The 20,267-nt window shown below is 41.6% G+C and overlaps 1 protein-coding gene across 1 annotated transcript; it reads left to right on the top strand.

The window, feature by feature from the left end:
- The first annotated feature begins 1,505 nt into the window (after positions 1 to 1,505).
- On the top strand, positions 1,506 to 16,200 carry LOC130579861 (probable G-protein coupled receptor 141). Its single transcript, XM_057376981.1, has 3 exons — positions 1,506 to 1,566; positions 10,062 to 10,123; positions 14,438 to 16,200. Exon 3 carries the CDS (start codon positions 14,441 to 14,443, stop codon positions 15,383 to 15,385), a length of 945 nt encoding a protein of 314 aa, XP_057232964.1. The 5' UTR covers positions 1,506 to 1,566; positions 10,062 to 10,123; positions 14,438 to 14,440; the 3' UTR covers positions 15,386 to 16,200.
- The last annotated feature ends 4,067 nt before the right edge of the window (positions 16,201 to 20,267 follow it).

A 20,267-nucleotide genomic window follows, 5' to 3' on the forward strand; every position in this document is an offset into this window, starting at 1 on the left:
GAAGCCTTCCTTCCTGCTCCTGAAAGGCCAAATACAGCCTATAGGTTAATGCATGAGACACATTAGGTGAAGAGTAGTCTGATTCTGATTGAGTAGCAGGCTTGCTAAGTAACTTTGAATGAATTGTCTGAAGCCTTTCATGCCTTTTATAGTGCGTAATATAGGACTAGTAGGCTATTACAAAGATGAGACAAATTCAACGGTTTTTAATTTTGGCATTTGGGTGCCATGGAAAGTATTGCTATGCTTCTTGTTTGATGAAAAGTATTACTATGTCTTTTTTACATTGAATTGGCTGTGAGTTTTCGACTGCAGATCACTAAAACCTTACAAGAGTATTTCTAAGATTAACAGGTCTTTGGAAAAACAGAGTCCTTATTAAACCTTGAAAAGAGCATTAGACATTTCTAGGGAAAGTTTTCTATTTTCTCTAACTATTGCTTTTTATCTTGAGGAATCTTAACATGGGGATAGGACAGAACATTTAATGAGCTTTTGGATTTAAAAGTCCCCAAGCATATGCCCTTAATTTGGAAGAAAGGGAACGTCCTTATTCTGAACAGTTTTATTATTCATACCAAAGCTCCTGGGAATGCAGCATCAAGATTTTAAAATATGGGTCTGTCCTACTCTGCTACTTGTTGCATTGCCAGGTTTTTGTAGGTGTTCTGAAATACCACTGATAGAGAATGACTCTTTGAAATTAAATGGGGTCAAGGATTAGTGGCAGCTTTGCGTGTATCTGTGTCGCTCTGACAGATTTCTGGTAGCAGATGCATAAAATGGATACAATTAAGAATAGAGACAACAGTGTATTATAAAGAAGATCTCATAGCAAGCTCCCCCCATAATTTTCTTCTATTCTAATGCCTCATTCTCTGATTTTTAACAAGTTTGAGTCAATACATTTTAATTATAAAAAAAACTGCGGTATGAAAACAGCATATGCAGAGTGGATGGTCACATCTCTCTGGAAGACTGCTGTTTGATAACGAGACAGAAACACTTCAGGAGTACCAGAAAGTTTTCAGCCTTGCAGGCTGCCCAGCTTCAGGGTTGTTACAGATATTTTACGCATGTACAGGGAGGAAAGCTCCCTCAAAGGCTCTCAGATCACCTCTTGGGTATTTTCTGGAAACTGAGCAAATCCTCTTGAGAGGCTGAGTGGCCTTCGTACCACAGGAGGGCAATACCCAGGTCTATACAAAGCCACAAACAGATGTTCCCATATGTTATTTTCACTTTCAGTCCAATTAGCCCTCTTCCTTTCACCACTTGCAAGAAAATACATTTTGCAATAACTGAAAATATTTAACAAGTCTTAAGCAGAACAAGAATAAATTAAACCCCAAAACACATCTTTATCAATGAACTTGATGAGTGAGATGGTGACAACTGGTCCAATCATGCCTGTCTGCTGTTTGTGGTTTACAAGCAATGGGTGGCACTTCAGGAAGCAGACAGAGCTGGGCTGCAGTAGCAGTTCCTCATCAGCACTTCTCTGTGAAGTCCAGGAGTCACACGGAGTGAGGCGACTGTCCTGCTATGCTGCTGCACAGTGGTTGGGTAAGTGCTGCCAAGGTACTCAACAGAGGTACTGAGGTACTGGGGACAGACCAGGAGGAGGGAAATATTACTAAACTCAAAAGAGGAGGCTGCAGATCTGGATGGAGCTTAACAGTTCTTGGTGGGAGGTAAGATTACAGCAGAGCTGGGGGGAAACATGACAGGAGAAAAGTCAAAAGTACTTTGGGTTCTTAGTCCGCTGCAGCAGTTGTGAATGTCACATTTTATGAAATCAGTGGAAGTAAAGTAGAAGTGTATTTTGGGAATCAGCATTGCAGAAAGGGCTGCTGGTCTCCTTTTACAACAGCATCCACACTTTCATAATGCTGTCTGAAATTCATTAAAAGACAAGAAGAAACTGTTATTGGTTTTGCCAATCAATTTTTTATAAAATTATAAGAAGAAAATTTCTGTAATGATTCTACTGGCTTTCTCAAAGGCCCCAGTACTCTTTCATGATGAGTAAATTTTTCAGAATCAGTTCAGATGTTGATCATCTCAAGTCTTCCTTGTAAAAGGTTGCCAGATCTGCCTCCACTGGCACTTTTAAACACTGTCCCCGATGCTCTCAGGCACTCACACAGCTCAGCAATGAAATAAACCTCACCGTGGGCCGCATCAGCAAAAGCCCAGCCAGCAGGTCAAGGACTACAGCTGTCAAGTCAAGGGTGTGATTATTCCACTCCATTTGCTACCTGTTAGCCCACACCTGGGATGTTGTGTCCAGATTCTGTCTTGCTTGTCCAAGACAGACACTGAAATGTTGAGAGTAGCATGATTTCCCCTGCTGGAAATATTCAAGGCTCAGTTTGATGGGACCCTGGATACCTCAGTCTGTATTCCTGCTTTCAACAGGAGGTTTGACAGTAACATCTCCCGAGATCCCTGCCAACCTGGATGCTTTTAAGATTCAACAGCCACAATCTACACAGCCTTGCATATGCCCATTGCTTTCTGCAAAGTCATGCAGAGGTACCAAAACTACCTCTGGAGGAGCTAATCAAAGTGCTGAAGCCTCTAAGCCTGGAAAAAAAATAAATTTGTGATAAATTTGGTGAGGGAGTGTCACTCCAACACAGATTTATCACCAACTACCTATTTAAAACTAGCTTAGATATTTCTACACAGCCCTGTATTCCGAACTGCACACCTACCTCAGGCTCACAGGGCAACGTGCATATCTTCTTTATCCAGTGCCATATAGAAAGACTCCACAAATTCTATAGTTTTACCCCTAAAAGCACAGTGTGCAGGCTGCTTCTGAATACAGTCCAGGAAAAAAATACTTTGGAAAAAGCATAACAAATATAATGCTAGAACCTCTTGCAAGTTTTAATGAACTTCTTCCTAACCTAGAAGAGATCTCTGTCACGCAGCTGAAATTAAGTTCATGTGAGGATAATCTTAGGTGTGGGAATGGAATGAGGTCTGACGCCCACTAATGTGGATAGAGGAAACAATCTGAAAATTAAGTGGAGATAGATTTTGGTACAGAATTCATTATTTTATTGTCAGCTCACTGAACAGAGTGAAATCTTTCCTCTCAAGTGAAAATAAGGGGAAAATTAGAGACATAAGGAAAACCTGGAGTGGATACAAAACAGGCATTGCTTTATCATTACTCACTGTGCTGGAGGTACTCAGTAGTAAACAGTCAGGTCTCTCACCATGAGGGCAGTAGAAACCATTGAATCACTTTCACTGACGATCCTCACTTGATGGTGCAGAGAGAAAAAGGCAGCCATGGCAATCACTACTTCTCATTTTCATCTCAGTTGCCCAATTAAACACATTAACTGCGTGCTTTATTTTCTTAAACTCCCCAAATCCTTACCATTAATGATATCAACAGGAAAGCTGTTTTGGGGAAATCTTTTCTGTGAAGATGTGTTTGAATTAGTGCCTAATGTGCTAACTCCAGAAGGAATGGGGCTAAAGAGGAATGGTTGGCCAATAGATTGGCTGCTATGGCCAATCGGACCGACCCTGTTGAGCAGCTAAAGGTTAGGTCACTGCCCTACTCTGGCTATTTTGCTTTGGATCAGAGCTCAGATCTGCACAGGTGGGTGCCAGGCACCCCACAAAGCCTCTCCCTCCCCATCACTCCCTCCACAACTGAACACGGGAGGGAAAGTATAAAAAAATGTTTCATGGGATGAGATAAGGACCAGGAGAGATGACTCACCAAATACAGTCATGAGTAAAGCAGACTCAACTTGGGGATATTAACTGAACTTATTGCTAATAAAATCAGAGCAGGATAATGAGAAATAAGAGCAGACCTTAAAAACAACTCCCCTTCCACCCCTCCCTCCTTCTCAGCGCTACTTCTTCTCCCCCCTTCAGTGGCACAGGGAGACAAGAAATGGGGGTATTGTTTCTTCCCATGTTGCAACACGGGCTCTCTTCCCTTTGAGACAGTACTTAGTACAGTATAATGGATTTCTCTGTTATGAATCCATCACACAGACAGCAGTTCTTCACAAACTATTGCAACGTAGGTGATTCTTCCCTGATGTGCAGTCCTTCAAGGACAGGCTGCTCCAGGCTGGGTTCCCCATAGGATCACAAGTCCTAGAAGGAATCCTGCTCCAGCATGAGCTCCTCTCTCCATGGTTCTGCAGCCAGGAGCCTGTTCCAGCACAGACCTCGCACTGGTTCAGGGCCTCTTTTGGGCATTGATCTGCTTCAGCATGGGTCTCCTCCATGGGCTGCAGGTCGAGCTCTGCATCCCCATGATCCTCCGTTGGCTATAGGGGCACCGCTGCCTTGCCATGGTGTTCACCATGGGCTGCAGTGCCTGCAGGACCTTCTCCCCCTCCTTCTCCACTGCTCTGGTGTCTGCAGAGCTCCTCTTCTCAAATATTCTCACCTCACTCTTCTCTGGCTGCAATTACAACTGTGTAGTAACCTTTTCTTCTCTTCTTCTTCAATATGTTATCGCCGAGGCTCTATTGTCTGGGCAGATTGGCCCAGTCTTGGCACATGTGTCCTGGAGCCAGCTGGCATTGGCTCTGATGGACATGGAGGAAACTTCTGGCAGTGTCTCACAGAAGCCATCCCTGTAGCCTCCCCTGCTACCAAAACCTGGGCACACACACCCAACACAACACGGTATCTCCTACACAATTCATTTTGTACCAGCTTGCCTGGATGCTTTTTGGGTCATTTCTCCACCAAGCCTCATTCACTCCATGTGGATTTTATGCCGGTTTTTTTACCTGTACTTCTGTCATGGAAGGCTCATAGTATAGTTCAGGACTGTCCTGTCAGTCTGTCTTCAGCTAAGTGTTCACCAGAGCCACGGTGAATAATGACATAAAATATTTGGTATGATTTGCAGTGATAAAGAAGATGTACAGAACATTAGAGAGACTGGATGAAATGAAAAGAAGGAAGTTAGAAAGGGAAGTTATTTCATAACTGATTGTTTTCAGTTCTGTTTTTCTACAGAGAGGTCTAAAGATCAGCCAAGTACAGGGACCCAGTGCAACACCACAGCACAGAGCACTCCAAAATGGAATAAGTATGTTTGGACTGGCAAAACAGCATTATGGCCACAAGCAGCATGGCCAAACATTTTCTGTGGACTCCTGTGTCAAAGAAATGGGAGAAGCTAGGAGAAAGCATATTAGGACAATGGTGGGATTCATAGGGCAGATGTGGGTGTTCTTCCACAGCCTAGAACAGGAACACTTACCATAAGTGCTTCTACACCTATGGCTGGGCTCTCTAACTGCCTTCTTAAATATTTCAGCTGAACTTCAAATAGGCAAAAGTTTTAAAAAATGTGTAAGTAAGAGCTTGTTGACAACACAATTGGCTTCACACTTCAGCAAAAGAACTGAAGATCTTTCTTTAACACAATTGCTCATCATTTGCTAAGACTTGAAACCTCCAGGTTTAACAGCAAAATGAACCATTTCAGCCCAAACTATGTGGTGTAATAGACCCTTATGTGCACAGAGCACCTCACTTTAATATGCAGTGTGTAGCTACGCTGATCAAGGAAAGCTCTTGAAAACCAGCATGCTTTGAGAATGCAGTGTGGAAAATTCCCTTGCAGTAAATTCCTCCTTTCCAAAATGACAAGAGGAACCTGAGGTCCTCTCTAACCTAACTGTAGTAGAAAAGTCATGTATTAATTGTGTTTGTGCTAAGGTAGGAAATCATCTTTGTTGTCAATCAGACAGGGCTGGCAACAAGCTTTGCTTTCTATACTGCTTCTGGGTAAACCCTCTCAGACTAATGCAGAGAGGTTTGTTCCTCTGCTGACACAGACAACACATTTTAGCATACTAAGTGTCATAAATATCTGCATGTGTATATTCAGCATGAAATGATCTTTAGTAAAATGATCTTTTCCGTGCACCTGATGATAGAGTTTGCATTACCTCTGCAGCCAGCAGCTGCAGGTCTGATTTGTCTGCAGCCAGAAATCAGATGAAGTAAGCAACCTGGGAATAAAGCAGTATTAGTAGTTACAGTAAACACTTTGAGGATGAGCAGCGATAGACTTGGGCTCAAATCCTTTTATAAAATATCTTCTTCCTTACAACATGCTGCCTACCCCAGCAGGCAATTAGTGAGGCTAGTACCAAGTTCAAACAAATTTTAGGATGAGCACTGTCATTTCAAGGTGAAGGGAAGAATTTTTTCTTCTTGGCAGGGTATACAAGCTTATAGAATCGGAATGGTGCTGCATATATGATTTCTTTCTCTGCAGTCAAATGTCATCTTTATGGTAGGAGTGATACGTCTCCTTGTCAATCAGTTTCCCCTCCCATTTTTTTTCACCCTAATGAGAACAAGCTTCCATAATGAGTGAATTGCTGTGCTGGATTCCTGATGAGAGGCACATCACCTGAAAAACCCACTGGCTTGCAGCAGATACAAACTAGTAAAATCCTTCAAAAAAGGGTAATATCTAAGTTAGTGATAGACTGCTAGAAATGTGCAGCTGTTAAATATAAGTAAGACACCATCTCAAAAAGTCCATTTAGTCTGGAGATTGAACTGATACCTTCTGTACTCAATCCTGATTCCTCCTCCTGCCCTTGGTGACAAACACAGAGGCCAAAGCATAGTGCAGTAGAAAAGACAAGAAGGTTTGGGGAAAGTTGGGCAAATTACTGGTGTTATTAGTATTAGAACAGTTGGTTTCTACATCTGGGGTCCCTCCCTCACTATCAAAGAAGAAATACTGCAGACTTTGATGTGGATTTAGGTTTTGGTTTGTTTTCAGTACTTTTCTGAAAGATCTGGATTCTGGCTAAGACCTGAACAGAAATTTGAGGGTGTTTTATTGATATGCTATACTTCAACAGGGTACAATTTTGTTATCTCCATAGAAGGGAAAGGTAGTGAGACAGACTGAAGGGGAAGCAGCCTTTTCTCCATACCACTTTCCCTCAGGTACATTTAAGCAAATTTGAGTAACAATGCCCAGGGATAGCAACTTGCAAAGTGGGTGGTTTTTTCCCTTAAATCAGGAAAAGAAACTAGGAAGAGGCCACCAGATATCTTTTCAGAGGAGATTGAATTTATGTCTCTGCTATGCAAAAGTGTGTGAACCAAGGAATTGCAACTCACATTTTACTCGCTGTACTTTTCCAAAATGTTCTTTCTGATGTGTCACATGCAGTATTTCTCACTCATAGGACACCTTGCACTGCCCGGGTGACAGCCACAAATCACAACTGATCCAGAACCCAAACAGAGACATTTTAAGAAACCTATTATCTACAAAATGTTTTTGGCTGATATAGACACAATGTTTTTTCCTTCTGTAGATAATTAATATCTTTCTATTCAGGTGCTTGAAATAGTAAGGCACACCAAAAATATGAGTCAAAAGTAGGATTTTGTTGAAAACAGACAGAAGTTATTCTAATTACCTAGTGCCTTTCAGTTCCTCATACTAGTAGCTGATCTTTTACTTCATAATAAACTGTAAATAACCTGTCATGACTACAAATTAATAACTCATCAGTCTTATCTACAAGGCCCAGACCCACGGCCAGCACTAGGAGGGACTCTGAGCAGATCTGGACTTTTTGTAAGGAGCACAAATTATTACGAATAATACCCTTCCTGGTTCTACATTATCCACATCTGTTCATGTTTATCAGGACTGTCACTCAAGCTTTACCCACAACTAAGAGTCAAGGTACCCACAGTGAATTTAAGGTGTCCAGGTGGATCTTATTTTTACTTTCTGCCACTTACATAAGTGAAGGAGAAGTATATTTTTCTAGAAGACCCAACCACCATGCTTGCATAGCTCCTGCCACCCCCTGTAGTCCCCTCCTGAATTGGCACTCCAAATCCTTGAGTTCTGGCACAAAGAATGTAGACAAACAAAACACCTGAGTTGCCATGGTTATTCTGGGTACAACTCTAAGTTTGGAGCAGCTGAGAAATCACTAACAACCTGTATTATGCCTGAACATAAAGGGCATGGTTCTCTTTCCTCAAGGAATTTCCACACAAACCAGAGCAGAGGCACCTTGATGCTAATCAGTATCAGGACAAGTAGTCCTTGAAATCTGGCCCAGACTCTCATCTATTATTAAAAAACCTTGGCCCATGAAACTGTTGCTGTAATGCAGACTCAAACCAGGTGATGGTCAAATTCAGGTGACACAATGGTGATGTGAAAACACACTATCACACTTGTAGATTTCTACGGTATTGCTAAAACTACCAGCAATTGCTCAAAATTTGTAAAATACATGCATTTCGAGTATCTGTGTTGAAAGCTGGCATTGCTCTAAAGTAATCACATTCTGCTACCTGCTCTGTACATTACAGATGAAAATCTAAACATACCAGTCTGAAATCTATTATACATGCTGTTGGTAAATCCTGGGCAAAATTGCATAAATTTAGCAGGGAAAATGAATTACAACGATGTACATTAAGCATTCAATACCTATCTAGATCTTGATGCTAACTACAAATTAGAGACCAACAAAGGTAATGAGGGTGTCTGTCCCGGAGCATACTCTGGTATTTCACTATTTGGTTTAATCCTGGATTAAAGGATTGAAGATTTGCCAACTGCAAGCATATGGAAAGAAATCAACCTGAAAAACTCTTATTTGTTTTGACTGCTTGAGGAAACAACATTGTTATTTATCAACAAAATTACATAATTTGCACATTATGTAATTATTATATTGCATCAGGAATATATATCAGTATTTAACATTAAAACATATTATTTATGCTTTAACTTGTGTTTATCTATGTATTAACTTATTGTATGCATCAAAAATACTGTATAATTAAAAAACCCACATACAGATGTTACCTGAAGGTCTTAAAGGCACCTTAGCTTTCTTTCCACTGGGATATATTCATTCCAGAACAAGACCTAGAAAAAGTCAATACAGGTTCTGATTAAAGGATATCTTAGCTCTAGTTCTGGCTTTGCCACAGAGTTCAGCTTTTTAGCTCTATGGCTTCCAACAGAGCTTTGAGACCAGCTTGCAGAAAGGTACTGAAGAAAAGCTAAGCATCACTATTATGGTTACCTTTTAATATTATCTAATGGTTCTTTAGCTGTCAGCCACTGTTAAAATAGCAAAATGCAAAAATCTCCATCTCATACCATGATGTGTTGTGAAGTAGCACAGAACAGCACTTCCCTCGTGCTTTTTTCAACCAAATGTGAAGCAACAGGATGTAGTCAGTTAAAATGTTCTCATGTAAGATTACATGTAAAAATTGCAGGTCTATATTGATGCTTTCAAAACTATGATACTCAAATATAACTGTGCCTCCTTACAGAAACATGTTGAGCCTGCAGGAGGGCAAAACTGACCTTGCACAGACTATTCACAGAAACTCAGTCCCACAGTAACTTATCTTTTACCACACATACACCTCACAGCAGCCATCACTGCTCAATGAGCCTTTGACACTGACATGGCCAATCACTTTTTAATTAAATTTCCTAGTTTCCTTCTGCTAGAACTGTACAGTTGTAGTGATGGCACCATGTCCCAAGATCCAGATACTGAGCTAAAATCTTGGCAGAAAGCAGAGCTGAGAAATGGTCCTGGGCTGTAGAGTGAGCTTTATTTCATCCCTTACATTTTGGTGTCTCTGACCACATCCAAACGCACACTTAATTACAGTCTAGGTCTTATTTTGCTCGTCCTGCCCTGTTTTCTCAAAACATTCTTTTAAATCTTCTACCCCGCCCCCCACTCAAGGGATAGATTTCCAAAGATGTGTCTTTTTGAACTGTGAAGCTCACTTCTGTGTGTATAATTTATTATTTTAGGCAGTAGTAGAATGTAAAGTTCAGATGTGGGAGGCTTTGAAGATGTCTAACGACAAAGAAATAGTTGCAAGGTAAGGGATGCTGTGATGCAACTAAAAATCTTCCCAAGGTGGTTTGCTCATGGGCCGCCCTACCCTCACATAGCAGAGCCTCAGCATTACTGTTTTGTCATAATCTCTGGTCTTTTGCTTCTTGTTCTTAGAGCTTCCATAAAATGAAGATCCAAGTAAACAACACATGAAGAGAGGAGAGGAACTCTAATCTGTAAGTATGCACAGAATGAAAAATAAGCCTTGGTTTGAAACGCTTTTAAAGGAATGTTTGCAATGTTGGAGGTGGGGGGGAAGGGAAGCATTCAATTGTCTGTTTGTTTTATTTTTAACACATTTCAAAGCTTTTCTCATTGCGTTTTGTAATTTCCTACTAAAGGACAGCATTGCTGTCTTTTCCATATTTCTACCCTGTAGTTTTACAGTGCCTTTTAAAATTGGGAAGCAGTGCTTTTTGTTCTCATCCATCTTGGTGTGCATGTTTGATATCACCTGATCTCTGAAAGGACCAGAAGACAGAGCTAAGGAAGTAAATAATGATTTTTAGGAACACTTCATGTCTTCCATTTTTTTTTGTGCAAAAATAGTGACAATCTCAAATGAAGGAGGACTAACTCAACATGCTTTTCCATCCCATTTGTTCTTCAATGATGTGAGTTGAAACCACAAAGTATCAGTGTAATGTTGACACAGCCTGCAAGACATGAGCAGATGAGCTGCCGAATGAGTTAGAGGAATCACAAGAAGTAGTTTGATAAAAAGTCGATGTCTAAATGTAAAAATACACATTTAATATTATTTTATTTGTAATGTTTTCCATTAAGTATGTTCTTATACTTTAGACTTCAGGTGTGTTTGGTTATTTTGAAATTAAAGGAATTCTGCAATTATTCTGGTGGCATAGCCTACATTTCCATAACACAGCATGGAATTAGAACAAAATGAAATGCAATTACAATGCCCTCAAAAGAAAACATTTTGGAGACTAAACAAGGATGTCTGTGAAACAAATGAAGATTTTAAACAGATTTGTGTTAAAAAATATTTGTGTTTTGCACTCCCTCCAGTCTAGTCTGGTTCAGTGCAGAAATGTCAATTCTGACAAATATTCATTTTTTAATTTATTAAGTCTGTCAAAAATAGAAATCTTTCATTTGAACAGAACTTTTTCTCCTCCAAATTCAAATGAAACTTCTCAGTTGGGTGCACGCAGGCAGCAAATTCTTCTCCTGCAGAACCCGACTGTCAGAACACATGAAAATCTGCGTGAAGCCTGCCAGTCTCTCAGCAGACATGTACGGGGGGGATAAATTTTGCAAACACTTGTTATACAGAGTAGAGCTCACTGTTTGACAGAGATTGTAAGAGTGTCATCATTTCTGACAAATGAGGTGGGTTTTTTAATAAGTTGATATAATGTTGATGTAACATAATGGTGACTCATGGGCCTGCTTGGGAAAATAGCATGCAGTGAAGGGAACAAGCCAGTGACAGGCTCATCTGGATTGCTAAATCAGGCACAAACTAGGAATAAGCATTTTACCCTGCCAAATGTGAAGTTGTTCATCAAGAAACAAGTAGGAGCATAATGGCAGTTCACCGAGAAGCCACAGGTATGGCTGGGATCAAGGGTGAATAAATATCTTCCCTCTCATATCAGGTATCTACAGGGGAAGTCAAAATTTGACAAAAGGTTTTTTAAACATGAAGACAGAGGCAGAAGAACATAAAATGCCTGGAAGCTGAGGTTGTACAAATTCTGTCCAAAAGTATGGTTACTCTTTTTTTCTTTTTCTTTTTTTTTTTTTTTTTTTTTAATGGTATAATAGATAAGAGTAAGATAAAAGAGAAACAAGTTCCTGAAGGCTGGAATAAATATTTATTACTTGGAAAATTTTGAAAGAGATCAGATTGTTTTCATACGCCATAGAATTACACAATCGTTTAGAATGAAAGAGAACTTAAGGGTCATTAGTTCCAGGTCCCCTGCCATGGACAGTGACACCTTCCACTAGACCAGGTTGCTTAAAGCCCCCTCCAACATGGCCTTGAACACTGCCAGGGATTGAGAATTGACTTTTTCTTCTCAGAAGGGAGCAGTCCAGGAAATTCTCGAAGACTGTGCTGCCCAGGGAGTCACATGAAATTAATGTGATGACATTATCCATGCTGACAACTGACAAATCTTGAATACACAAGAGTCTTTTTGCTGATCGCATTTCTGAAAGAAGCCAGCCTCTGGCCTGTTGGCAGCCCACCCCCTTGGTCAGGCCAAACCAACAATTTTCCCCCAGCCCTTGGCACGAGCAGCTGCTATGGCATCCAAAAGTGGTGCCCACCACTGCCCTGTGGCTGCTCAAGGCTCGTGTCCAGCAGAAGTTCAGCCAAGTCATGAGAGGCTAAACACAGAGGAAGACCAACCTTGCTCCAAGACTTGAGCAATATTACTGAATTTGTTGCTAGAGAGGGTGGGAAGGCACAGAAACAAGAACAGCTGTGTCTTGCAAGGTCCACATTAATTTTTATGCCACGTGCCTCCTGCTAAATTTTGGCAAAAGGACTTGTTAGCTCCATTTCAGGTCAGGAGGTTGCAACTTTGTGAATGTCGCTGTGCTAGGAAACCTCATATCCCCAGAAAGCAGAATTTCCTCTGTGCAACATACTCTGTGTAATGCTATACTCTGTATTCATCACGCAATGGTATTTCATTGGGATATTTCATGGGTGCCTGTACTACTGGGGAGCTGATAATCTCCTATCATAGCCACTAGTAGCTTTTTTTCTTTTGAAGATTAATGAAAATTACATATCCTGCAGAATCTTACAGTGTAGGGATTTAACGATGGCTGCAAAATTCTGCAGGAACCTGCGTTAGAGTGACCCAGTTGCTTATTTGCTGACAAAAATAGGTCTCTTGCTGCCCCCTTCATTAGAATGTCTGGGCAAAATATCAGTTATCTGACTTGTGCTTAACTGCTCTTACTGCCTTCAGTTCAAGTTTCAGTGTCAGGCTCTGAAGGGTGACAGTGAGGGGTTCTTTCTCTCCAAGTGCAGCCTTGCTCCTGGGACTGCTCACACCAAGCCACATTTCCAGTGTGTTGCCTTTCCCTCTGTGATACTTTTAAGCTTTAAATATGCATTTTAAATAAAAACGTGTGATAATGCACTTTTTAGAGATATCTTTTCAAACTGAAGCTTAACAACTTGGAGAAGCTGATGAAGATCTATTGTTAAACCCTACTGACTTGCATGGTTGTGAGGCTGAAATGCAGTGTCCCGGAAATGAGAACAGAACTGGAAGGAACTTGCACCATTTCTGATGCAAGAGCTTCAGTGTGCCAATCTGCAGTGACTGATAAAAACCTCCTTCATTCCAACCCACTGTAATTCTCAGTGTACTGGAATTAGTTGTTCACATAACTGTGAAATGCAGGATCGAGCAAAAAAGGGCAGTAATGCCACCAACCAGCCAGTTTGAGATATGGCACTTATATTTATACTGATTTTAATAAGATATCTGGAGCCTTAGATGCATTGGGATAGCTAGAGAATAACTTTTCACTGTATGAAGAGACCTTGATTACTGTAAGTGCTCAGAAATATTGCTAAGAAGCAGCACAAAAAAAACCACATACATGCCATATATCCTATATGCTCTTGTAGTGCTTAAAATCCTACCAGGAGCTTTTAGATTTATAAGAATTACTTTTAATCTCTCTTTCACATAGTAGTATATTGAAAATGTATAGCATACTTTTTTAAACTTGCTATTAACTCTGCTCAGGCCAGGCAGGCTGATTTATATTCATCCAGGATGTGCTTTCCCAATGTTTTCTAACAGTCCATTTCATAACACCCAGTGACTACATGTAAGATATGAAATGGCCCTGAGCACCAGGACAGTCCTGCCCATGCTGCCAGGCCTGGCAGGATCTAAGCAGGATTTTCATGGAGTCTGGGTATTCATGGTGTTTAATCCCTTGCTCCGAGAAGCTGTCCATTGAGAAGAAGGCTGTAGTGTGTGCAGAACTCAGCTCTTGGAAACAAACAAAATTTGTAGCTTAGATAGAACAACATATGGTTGTTATCTGGCCCTGGGAAGGACAGATTTGTGTTGAAGATAAACAAATTGATGAATGAATAGCAGAATTCAAACAACATCTCAGATCTTGTCTGTGAAAGCATGCAGATGTTCAGAAGAGAGGAGAAATAACAACACATCACAAAGCCACCACAATCATGTCATTCCTCCAAGGATCATTTCTCCCCACATATTATTGATTCATGTTTTGTCTCAAGGGTATGGTTAGCCACGTCTTAAGGACTAGAGCAGTTTCTCTGCCTGACCTTCTCATCCATTTTTCCCTGGGTGGAGAGTGCTTGGATAAAAGCAGTGGTTACAGCCATTGTACTGTTACAGCACTGTTACCACCTGTGAGATTTCAGGACTATTCCTTGAGCAGGAGCCAGATGGGAAGCCATCCCATTCCTACCTAATCTGAGTCTTTCCGCATCCTTTCTTTTCTAGACTATGTACCAGGAAGATTTCAGGAACATGAATGAAGGGCTCAGGAACAGCAGTGACTCCTCCTCTGCCTTCGTTCACACCAGCACCATGAGTGCCATACTGGTCACCGTCTACTCCGTTGTCTTTGCCGGAGGTGGCATCGGCTCCATCGCCATGTCCTTCGTGCTGCTCAAGATGAACACTCTGTCTGTGACCACCACTGCCATCATCAACCTGGTTGTGGTGCACAGCCTCCTCCTCTTCACGGTGCCCTTCCGCCTCCACTACTATGTCAAAAAGAAGTGGGTGTTTGACATGCCATTTTGCAGGATGGTGAGCGCCATGCTGCACATCCACATGTACCTGACCTTCGTATTTTATGTGATCACGCTGGTGATCCGCTGGCTCATCTTCTTTCAGTGGAAGGACAAGGTGGAGTTCTACAGGAAGCTGCACGCGATTGCAGCAAGCGCTGCCGTTTGGGTCTTCGTCATGGTCTTTGGGGTGCCGCTCTTCTACTTCGAATATGGGCGCTCAGGCTTTTACAGTAATACCACGTGCTTCAAGTTCCACAAAGAACTGCAGCAGGACAGTGTAAAAGCTCTGAACTACACTCTAATTGTAATTGTCACCTGCATTTCTTGTGTCCTCTTGGGTTTGCAGATTTTCATCCTGGTACAAGTGTCGAGAAAATTTTCCACCTCCCTCTGTTCACACCAAGAATTCTGGGCCCAGCTAAAAAATCTGATTTTCATCTGGGTCATCATAATTTGGTTCCTTCCCTATCACCTCTTTAGGGCCTACTACATACAGCATGTGAGTGATGCTGACCAGTTAGAAAGCTACAATGAGGTGTTTTTGAGCTTGACTGCCCTTAGCTGCCTGGACCTACTGTCATTCGTGCTGAGTGGAAGCCGCTTCTTCAAGCAAAATGTGGAGATGCTCCAAAGGAGGCTGCCATGCTGCTAGCATCAGCCTCCTGGAGTGTGTGCAGGACCTGGGAGAGGACACTGATGGCAAACTCCCTGTTCAACAGGTCAGGTTGTGCCCTGGACGCAGTACAACACACTCACACAGGGCTCTGCACATCAGCCTCCTGGAATAATGGAACAAACTGTCTCCAGTGTCTCAGCAGTAAATGGGAAGGTGACCTCAGCAATCTCCTCATGGAGCTACCCAGTGGATGGACCTGGAGAGGAAGGAAGAAAGGTCAGGGGCTCTTCTCTCTTGCTGTTTTTACATCAAGGTTTTTGAAGTCAAAAGCAGTAAGAAGACACTTGAGAATCTGCAACGTAGAAACATGAATGTTAAAACAGTGTTTTATGGACTAAGGTACTGATTTTTGAAACTTAAAGATCTATATAATTTTCCCATACATTTCTTATTTATTCCACATAAGCTCTCATAAAATATCAGGGAAGATATTTTTCTTCCTGAGGTCTGTTTCTTTACTGTAAAGACGAGTGTAACTTTCTAAGTGAACTGAAGTAATTAAACCAGCTATTTAAAACTAAACCATTGACAGAGAGTTATTTCTTGAAATATTTTCTCAAAATCACCTTTTGCAATGGTATCACTGCAGCAGAAAAAGATTTTGTCATCTTTCTCACATTATGAAAATATGTCTAAAACAATTATACATCTTTACTGAACTGGACATTGCAGGATCAAACAAAAGTTTGTATTATTATTCACAGAATCATGCTATTAAAAAAATAATATTTTTCAGTAAGGATAATTTTATTCAGATCATTCAGATGGCAGCTGTTTTCAAAAAGCAAGTATTTTAGGTGTCCAAGGTAGCAATGTTTTGGGTTTTTTTTAAATCTTACATTGATTCTGTGCAGTTATGAAGTTTATAGCTAGTTACTCACAGTATCTTTATCTTGAAATCAATTCTATACATTTTGTACCCGGTACTGGTAGAAGGAATGAAAATGTTACTGCTTGGATTGGAGGGATGGTAAAAGGTAATAGACCTAGTATAGCTAAAAAGCTTACTATATCTCAGTGAGGCACTGTCAGTTTAGTGGAATTAAATTCCACTGAAAAAAGATGAAAAATTCAGTAAAATATTTATGTGAAAGACATTCAGGCTTTCACAGCTCAGCTGCTTTACACATGCACCCCAAAAAAATATAAATCTGTGACTGCTTTAATCCAAGGCATCAATGACTAATGCATCTTTCTTCCTCTTTCTATCTGCATGAGGTCACATTTTTTCATCTAAATTTAGCAGGATAATATTTTAATCATTTAACTAATTAGAGGTTATCAGCTGATCAATTTCCATGACAGTCTCTCCTTGTGATGCTGTCAAAATCCACCTTTTCACACTTGCAAATCTTTTCATTCCTTTCTGCCTCACTTTCAACATCTCTTGCACCAAATAACAATTGGTTGAATTTGTTGTACCTGTGCAATCTCACCACTATGTTCATTGTTTTCAGTCCCACTGATACGGTTACTTTATAGGATCCCATCTCTTCTATAGTCTTCCTTCCCTGTCTTCCTTCCTCTTCAAGGTCCTTTATATCTATCAGGATGTGTGATCATCAAAAGGTATTTCCAGGTCAGAGCATGAGTCAAGCTATTCAACACCAAAGTTGGAAATCACTGAAGTGCAAAGCACAAGTGAGTTGTGGGGCAGCTCTCATGGCTCACCCTTGGCAAACAGCCTGGATCCAATCTGTTCAGAAAGAAATGTGAGAGTTTACAGTGTGTGTGGATCTGAGAATAATCTTTCCACAAAGGCATTTATTCCCAAAGGATCACATTAAAGCAGCAGAGAACTACCATCCGGATTCGACAGTAGTTAGAGAGTCACAGAGACTTTCGCAACATGGAAGGAATCAACTTGAATGTGTAGCTCACTACTGGTTAACTGTGTGTCATTAAGAAAGCAATGAACTGCTCTGATCCAGACAAGTAATTTTCTCCTTGTGGTGGGAGAGGATGGAAATTGGCACAACTATTTTGTTTCCTCCCATTGCAACACGGTTGGTTAAAGAAAATGCCTTGCATGCATTCTGTAGGCACTGCATAGCTTTGTAACACAATATTGTAACATTTTTACCGTAATAAAATAATCAACTAAATGACTATGAGAGGCAAAAGTGAAGTCCCTCTTACAAAAATGCATATAAATAAAAAGTATTTTGTATCTGAGTTTGGAAAGTCTTTCAAAACATGACACATACTTTAACAAACATGTCCATACAGCCCAACTAATCTTGTTCATCCATGTGTTAAAATCACAAGCTCTTTAATTCTTGTAAAAATACACACTTCTACGGTAGCCTACACCAGAGCATCACAAAAAATACTAGAGGCTTTTTTCCCCCAAATAAAAATTGATGCTAATGATGTTAATACTAACTCAGCATGATAATGAGCAAATTAGGTGGTCATAATTCCATGATTTAGGTTGGTGATATTATCCAGCACTGAGTCACGCTTTTTATTGGACTGTCTATGCAAACTTTATGTCTACCACTTGTCTTGCTTTGTGAGAGTCAGTGTCTGGCAGAGAAAGCCTTCCTCTGCCCTGAGAGAATGAAGTCTCTCTTAATTCTGCTAAGAATTGACTACTGTAAAGGAAGGGGAATTTCCACTTACCATCATCTGCTTGGTCAGAGGCACCACAATCCTGGAGACCTTTATTTTGCTGCCTGGATGACAGAGGATAGTTCTGGGCTAGGAAAAACCATAAGCACAAACACAGGATTACAGGAGGACGTAGAGGGGATCGGATCTGAAGAATATGACAAGGAATGAGAAGAGAGCATAATACAACGAGGTAATGTAGATTCCATCTCTGGCCTTCATCTCAGGTTACTTACTGAATCCTTAATGTTGCTAAAAAGTAGCACTCTCACTGATGGGAGCAAACTTGCCCTCAGCCACTCCTTGTTACCACTCGTGCATCTCTCTTTCCATATGACTGCAATTTGCCTGCTGAGTGTCTTTCAACTGCCCCAGTTCTCTCTCTAGTTCACCAGGGAATCACGGAAAATGAAGTCAAGGCAAGGACAAATACAGCAAGACTGCTTTTTGCCGCAATCCTGATTTGAGGCTTTTATCAGACTCTAATCCTACTTGTCTAATTCTCCTTAGGATGCACATCTTTTCTTTCCAGGCAGTTTTCCACGGGCTGTATCACCTGATATTTCCATTTCCTTGCATTCCAAATAACCAGAGTGCCTTAGACTAAAAGCAGTGGTTGAGGAAGAAGGTACCTCCACAGCTGCAGGCCAAGAAAGAGGTTTCGGGGGTTTGAGTTACTCGATGCATTCTCCAAGGGATAGAGAGAAATGGGCATGACAGCCCCTGAAGGCAGCAGAGGCAGCAGTTCCTGAATAAAAGCCTCAACAGAATGGCAAGATTGGAGATTTCTGACCCATAAAGTCACTCATTTCTGCTGTTTTCAGAGAAACAGGATTTTGCATTTTCCCTGTAAGTAAACCCTGTGGCTAGGACTTGATTGGAAGCAAGGGCTGGTTTCAAAAGTCAAGGGGTCATTAATAAAATGACAGCTTGACTTCCCAGACAGAAATTTCAGAAAATCGAACTAAACTTTCTGGCACTCAGTGAAGTAATTTTCCCCACTTGCAAACAGCTGCTCAGTTGACCTTTTTTTTTTGCTGAACAGAGAAAAGAACAATAAAGATAAGTGTCCATTCCCTGGAGGTTAACTATAGATAATATATAGTCCTCTCTTGTCTGGTGAGGCAGCAGACAGGGCAGCTGGCTGCTTTTACCCTCAACCAGTAATTTCCCTCTTTCCTAGTAACGCTTCTAGTTTGGGAATGCCAGGTTGGTTTTGCTCATCAGCTCTGGCAGCTGTGCCCTCAAGGAATTGTATGTCATGCACACGTGGCTGGGACTCAGAGCCACAAGTCAAAAACTGGGTAAGGCTGGAAAGGACAAGTGGGCATCTGGTCCAACTCCCTGCTCAAGCAGAGTTGTCCTAGGGGTTATTGAGCATAGGATGGCACCCAGATGGTTTTTGATATCTCCAGTGAGGGAGACTACGCAACCTCAATGGACAAGCTGTTCCAGTGCACGGTCACTGCACAGTAAATAAGTCCCTCCCCAGAGGACACTTTCTGTGGGTCAGTTTCAGCCCATTGTCTCACATCCCAGTGCTCGACACCACTGAGAAGAACCAGGAAACATCCTCCTGGCACCCCCCCTTCAGATACTAATAGACATTGATGAGAGCTCCTTTCAGTCACTTCTCAGGCTCAACAGGCCCAGCTCTTCCAGCCTGTCCTCATAAGAGAGAGGCTCCAGTACAGGAGTAGAGGTGCTCATCTTCATAGCGCCTCACTAGATCTGCTCCATGTCTCTCTTGTTCTGAGGAGCCCAGAACTGGACACAGCACTCCAGATGTGGGCTCACCAGGGCTGAGCAGAGGATCAAGATCACCTCCCTTGTCCTGCTGACAAAGCTCTTCCTAATGTATCTCAGGACATCACTGGCCTTCAGGGCCACAAGGGCACTGCTGGCTCATGGAGACCCAGGACCTCCAGGTCCTTCTCCGCACAGCAGCTTTCCATCAGGCTGACACCCAGCCTGTGCTGGTGTAGGGGGTTATTCCTCCCCAGGTGCAGGATCCTGTGTTTGCCTTTCTTGAACTTCTGACACATGGGCTCACCTAGCTCTGGTCTTGCTGATGGATACGGTGCTGGTCCCACAGCTGGGAAGGGTAGCACAGGATCGGCTGTGGGATCAGGTGTCAAACCTACAGGCAACCCCACCCACAGGAGGGTCATAGTCAGGAAGGGACACCGGTCCAATGCCAACAGAGGCAAGACAGATGTCAGCAGAGAAATTTAATGGCATCCCC

This window comes from Malurus melanocephalus, unplaced genomic scaffold (assembly GCF_030028575.1).
Source record: "Malurus melanocephalus ecotype Western Australia unplaced genomic scaffold, MMel_1.1 scaffold_297, whole genome shotgun sequence".
Lineage (NCBI taxonomy): Eukaryota > Metazoa > Chordata > Aves > Passeriformes > Maluridae > Malurus > Malurus melanocephalus.